General features: G+C 48.2%; 1 protein-coding gene across 1 annotated transcript; it reads left to right on the top strand.

Annotated features, from left to right (window-relative positions):
• zic3 (zic family member 3 heterotaxy 1 (odd-paired homolog, Drosophila)) lies at positions 1-3,200 on the top strand. Its single transcript, XM_052022459.1, is given in 9 exon segments — positions 1-314; positions 316-797; positions 800-852; positions 855-906; positions 909-1,018; positions 1,020-1,095; positions 1,098-1,175; positions 2,035-2,198; positions 2,410-3,200. Coding segments are annotated over 9 exon segments (1,329 nt in total). The 5' UTR covers positions 1-183; the 3' UTR covers positions 2,593-3,200.
• Positions 3,201-6,106: the final 2,906 nt, after the last annotated feature.

Here is a 6,106-nt window from a genome sequence, read left to right as displayed (position 1 = left end):
GTGAGCAACAATCGCTCCTGGAGTTTGGGTTTTTTTGAACAGCGCGAGTCCATCAAAAGGCGTTTCTAATGCAAAGGGACTGAACCGAGACATTTTGCAAAGTTCAGGGTCTCCCGCCCCCCCTCCTCCTCCGGGCCGCGCCATCTGCTCCCGATCCCCCCGGAGCGAGCGCATTTTGGGGAGATGGCGATGCTGCTCGATGGTGGCCCCCAGTTCCCCACGCTGGGGGTGGGTGGTTTCGGGAGCCCCCGGCACCATGACATGCCCAGCCGAGAGCCGGCACTGGGGCTCGGTCCCTTCTGCGACTCGCCTCACCCCTGGAGCCTTCAAACTCAGCCCGGGGGCTCACGAGATCTCGGCCAGTCCAGACCTCCGCTTTCACCCGCAGGGATCGGGCTACACCGCAGCCTTGGCTCCTCACGCCGGCCAGGTTGGCTCCTACGGCGGGACGCCGTTCAACGCCAGCCGGGAGTTCCTGTTCCGCAACCGGAGCGGCGCTATCGGGGACTCTGCTCCCGCGGGCTCCCAGCACGGCCTGTTCACCTCGCCCGCCGGGGGGATGCACGGACCCGCGGGCATGCCGGACGCCCCGGGACACCTCCTGTTCCCAGGACTCCACGAACAGAGCTCCGGCCACTCGCCCGCCGCCGGACACGTCGTGAACAGCCAGATGCGCCTGGGCTTACACGGTGAGCTGTTCGGGAGGGCAGACCCTTACCGGGGCGTGAGCAGCCCGCGGACCGAGCCCTACTCGGCAGCGCAGCTCCACAACTACAACCCGATGAACATGACTGTGGGAATGACGTGACGGGGCACCAGGGACCCGGCGCTTTCTTCCGCTACATGAGGCAAGCCCATCAAACAGGGAATTGCCCTGCAAGTGGATGGACGAGGTTCAGTCCAACCGCACAAAACCACTTGCGAGCGGACTTTCGGCAGCATGCACGAGTTGGTGGCCCACCTGGCCGTGGAACACGTCGGCGGACCCGAGCACACCAATCACATCTGCTACTGGGAAGCACTGCTCCAGGGCGGGCAAGTCCTTAGGCCAATACAAATTGATCAACCACATCCGGGTGCACACGGGCGAGAAACCTTTCCCTGTCCCTTCCCGGGATGTGGGAAAATATTCGCCAGGTCGGAAAACCTCAAGATCCACAAGCGGACGCACACAGGTAAGGGGAACGAGGGGCCGCGCTCTCCCCAGCCGCACTCGGCGTGACCCCGCGGGCACTGATAACGCTGGCCCCTGCACCGGGCTGCTCCCCCACAAACTGTTCCATTCATTCCGCGCCTCACATTTTCCCAGTTACTTGGCGGAGATGTTGCTTCGGCTCTTGTGAAACTGGTCGGAAAACATTCACTCTCCCGATGGCGAAATGGTTGTTTCCCGCTGCCCGCCAGCGCCGGGGGAGCTTCCGAAGACCATTCGAAAGATGCGCGCGTTTGTCTTTTATTACGGCAGCTTATTCCATTTATCGAGGATTAGAGAGAACCGTTCATTCACATCTTGGCCTCAGCTGCCTTCCAGCCGCGGCTGCCGTCTCCGCATGAAGTTTGATTGTGTATTCCGTGAGGTTATTTCGTTGTGTTTTTGATCGAAGGAAAGAAATCAAACTGCCGAAGTGCGTCTGCAGGGAACTACAATTTACGGAGAGGTTGCACACCATCTTCCAAGCCGTTTCCCCCCTGAATGTAGGGCAAAAGGAGAGGGTTTCAAACTTTAGTTGTAACGCCATCAAAACGCCTTATTAAACAAACGAGGTCACAGTTCAAGACTTAACCTAAATGAGATTTATACTTAAAATTATATTACATTATTAAAGTGAAAAAGTTAATTGCAGAATAAAGGGGTTATTAAAGCACAGATGTTCTTTACAGTGTTTAGACTTTGCTGGATTTGTTGGTCTTTGATAGAGACAGGGCTGAGACAATAATGAACTAATAAACAATGCGGGCAGCTGCAGCTTTAACATATGAACACAGACATGGCAGACAATTTCTGACTGTATATTTGTTGTTAAATTCACACAGGTGAGAAGCCGTTCAAGTGTGAGTTTGAGGGCTGTGATAGGCGATTCGCCAACAGCAGCGACCGCAAGAAGCACATGCATGTTCACACATCAGACAAGCCGTACATCTGCAGAATGTGTGACAAGTCGTACACACATCCCAGCTCCCTTCGGAAACACATGAAGGTAACGACCTGGATGTGGATTTACTCCGGGAACCCAAGCCCTCAGCACACTTCCAGTCTGACAAGGGTGCGGACTCCGGTCGCCCTGCCAGCCCGTCACTGCAAATGTTTTGTTTTGCAGGGTCCAACTTTTGCCGGGGGAGTTGGCTGGAAGACGCGCCGGGTTGTGTTTGGGAAATTCACACCGTTGCATTTCTCATTTGTCATTGCAGGTTCACGAATCTCAGGGTTCGGATTCCTCCCCCGCGCCCAGCTCCGGCTACGAATCGTCCACACCCCCAGCACTGCTCTCCTCAAACACAGAAGATCCCAGCAAGAGTGCGGCGCCGGTCGCACAGAACAATCCCAACCACAATCCGCCGCTGCCGCCGAATTTTAACGAGTGGTACGTGTGAGGGACGGACGGAGGGGGGGTCCGCGGACGTATCCGACGGCTCGCCACCTCGGACCTGTTGAAACTTTACAGAAAGAAGCAAATAACCGCGTCCCGGCAAAGCGCTGCGGGAGGGAAACGGCTGGTGGTCGGCGCCGGCTCCAAGGCGAAAGTTGTGCCGGTCGGCACCGAGAGCAGACTCAGGATTTCAACCGGCTGCATCGGCGCTCGAGAGGTGATGATTTTTTTTCGTTGTTTTGCCGGATTTTTTTTGGTGGGGGTGGGGAACTCGCGTTGGCCATTCCACGTGAATCTATGGCACCTCAAAGGTGACGGCTGTGAAATCCAGACGGTCTTAAAAGAAAGTGCCAAAGTCCTGTTATGTCTTGAAGTTAAAAGAATCCTTGTGAATGTATTTCCTGTCCGGTTGGGTCAAAGCTGTTTTGGTGTCATGGTTTTCACAGGTTGCGCTGCGTGTTACCAGTGCAGCTGTGTGAAAGTTAACGTTGCCTTTTTTTTGTAACAACTATTTTCTGTAAATATACATATTCATGATGTCATATTTATCACTTTGTAATTTAATTGTCGATATTTACGTGACACGCTGAAACAATATTTATGAAGAATTGTTTTCTAACAAAACTTATGTACAGTTTTTCTGGAAAAGGGGTTAAAACCGAGTTAACATTAAACAATTTTCATTTACAAAACCAAGGCTATGTCTTGTGCAATCCTCAGTTTCCCCGTCTCATTAAATCACATCTAGTGCAACGTTACCGCGACTCCATGCCCTTGAAAATTGGAATTTAAATCGTTCGGAAAATTCATTTGTAATTAACATAAAATTGCAGAATGTAAGTCATGCTTTTAAAGCAAATTTAAAACGGCCAATAATATCAATTAGATGGAGTTTGAATTAATTATGTTGGCGAGTGTGTGTGAATGAGTCTGGTCGTGTATGGAGGAGTGGGCCTCAGAGATGAGGTTACCTTTCTTCCGAAAAATCACACTTTGCACTGTTAGTTCAATATTTCATTGACTCAATAATAGCGCCCAACACTCGGCACTTTGACGCTGGGTTTGCAAATCAGAATCAGGGTTATTATCACTGACTTACATGACGTGAAATCAGTGAGTACCACTAAATATCTGGTGTCCTCTACTTACTTGTAAGATTTCAACTAGACTTGTCCCCTCCCGAGAAGGGACTGTATACCGACTGAAAACATTTGTCCAGAGAGAGACCACCGCCCGCCGCACATTGTCACATTTTCTGCCGGATCCGATTTACCTTAAACTTCAGTTGCTAAATGCAGCTCCTGCGCCGATAGCTTGCGACCGGCAGACCCAACACGTGTTTGCTGTTACAACAGCAATCTTCGGACAGGCGAGGGGAGAGATAATTTACGTTTCAAAAGAATTTAGTTCTATTTAACAATGTACAGAAGTGTTGGGATTTATAGCCATTGAACCCGTCCACGCTGCCGTTCAATTAGAAGATTGCAGGCCTTTCCCATTCACTGGAGCCCACCCCACTAACTTCTCCCGCGCCCTTCCTCAAACCTTTCCAATCGCTCGTTACTATTATATTAATAAAACATTCCTTTTTTTTAAGTTAGGCAAGCCGTGCGAGTTAATAATACAGTGGAAGCTGTTTGCTTTGGCCAGTTCTGAACCACAACAGGACCAGGGTCGCTATAACGTGTATTAATTAAGATCGAGTACAAATCACGTGGGACATGTCTAACTGGCAGCAGAGATTAACTTTAATATCGTGTTGACCTTGGGTGATTCCTGTTATTTTTTTAATGTAAATTATAAAATCCTTACCTCGCAGACTGCAAATGTCTATGGGGATCGACTAAACTAAATCTATTCACTACAATATAAACAGCTCGTTCATTTTCACTGACAGTCTGTTAATTCGGGAAGTCAAGTGCCTGCGATATACCAACGGGATAATTATACTTCAACCAATGGCTGACAATCAATAAATTCACATTCTAGCATTAGAATGTGTTCCGTTGTCTCTGGGTTGGTAGTTCTCCCCGGATAGCGGGATGTGAGTGCACTCGGGGAGTTCCTGCGACATATTTACACCGAATGATTTGGTCTTGTGTAACCTTGTTTATTCCATGTTCCTCGTCTTCCTTTAGGGTTTTTCTCATTTCTTTCTTCAATTTTACGCTGAATTAATGAATTTTACTCTTCGCAAATATTTAAAAAAAATTTCATTGTCCATTGATCCACTTAAGCCTTCTTAGTTTCGCCTTCAGAAATAACGCTAATATGTATGCCGGTTATTTGCAGAGATATCTGTCCCTTTGAACTAACGCTGGGAAGACAGTTTTTAGAGAGTTGCATTAAATAAAACTCAACGAAATATTTTAATTTATTTTAATCCAGCCAATTAACTATTCAACGTTTATATAAAAAATCCTGATTTTTTAATGTAATGAAATGACGACTTTAATTTGAAAGTGAGGAATAAACGCGGATTTAAACGCAAACAGTAATTTCGGAAGGATAAGACTTTTAAATAATATCTAAGGTTAAAAGTGTCAGAATTAGCATCGGCAATTTCCTCTGGTGTTATAATCTTGGTACACTGTTATAATTTCGGTACACTGGCCTGCTGGTGTGCGGGCTGTGCGCGAGTGTGTGAATGTTAATGAACGTTTCTCTGTGTTTGTGACTGAGCCCTGGTAAATCTGTAAACGGGCAGATGATAATGCTCGTGAGTAAAGTATTCTTGAATTGGTGTCTGCACTGTGTCCTTGGATTATAACGTTAACTAGATGTAGATGTAAATAGGTGTAAGAATGTATGTATGTTTGTTTGTGTGTGTCTGTGTAGCATGAGTCTGTGTGTGTGTGTGTGAGAATATTTGTGTAAATGGCATCCGTGGGATGAGAATATTTCACTCGAGAGTGAATATTCGAATGGAAGATTGAATATCTATCTCTGTCAGGGTGCGAGTGTGTGAGTACTTTAGCGTGCAGATCAGTGCGCACAACGCTGGGTCAGTTAGTCCGAGAAGGGATTGCTGCAGCATTCTGAACTTGACAATGACCAGCGCTTCGAGTAGCTGCGCAGTCTGTAATCACCGCACTTCGCCGCCGACCTTCAGAGTGAAGGGCTGCGGGCCCCAGCGCTCTGTGACCCGGAGACCAGCTTCCGGGACTCAGCGGGTTTCTCACCCGCTCACCAGACGCACGCCCACACAAGGCCATTCCGCACAACCGCAAACCAATCGGCCAAGTAATAACTACGTTCAAAATATTTTAATGCGATTTTAAGTAAGGCAGTTTTTACAATGCGATTAATTAAAAGTTGTAAAAGTCGTTAATCCACTCGATGCCGGGGATAAATATAAAATTACCAAGCGATGGTCTAAGTAGTGGATTATAAGAGGGCAAATTGCGTAAATATTTCTGCCCAAGACCGGAAGCTGCTATATAATAACGGGGACTGGAATTTGGAAATGCTAAATGTTATGTTGCACGTTTACTGGCTGGCGGACACGCGGGGACACC

Source organism: Pristis pectinata, chromosome 8, assembly GCF_009764475.1.
Source record: "Pristis pectinata isolate sPriPec2 chromosome 8, sPriPec2.1.pri, whole genome shotgun sequence".
Taxonomy (NCBI): domain Eukaryota; kingdom Metazoa; phylum Chordata; class Chondrichthyes; order Rhinopristiformes; family Pristidae; genus Pristis; species Pristis pectinata.
The sequence above is the reverse complement of the archived record's forward strand: the minus strand, read 5'-3'. Positions and strand labels throughout refer to the sequence as shown.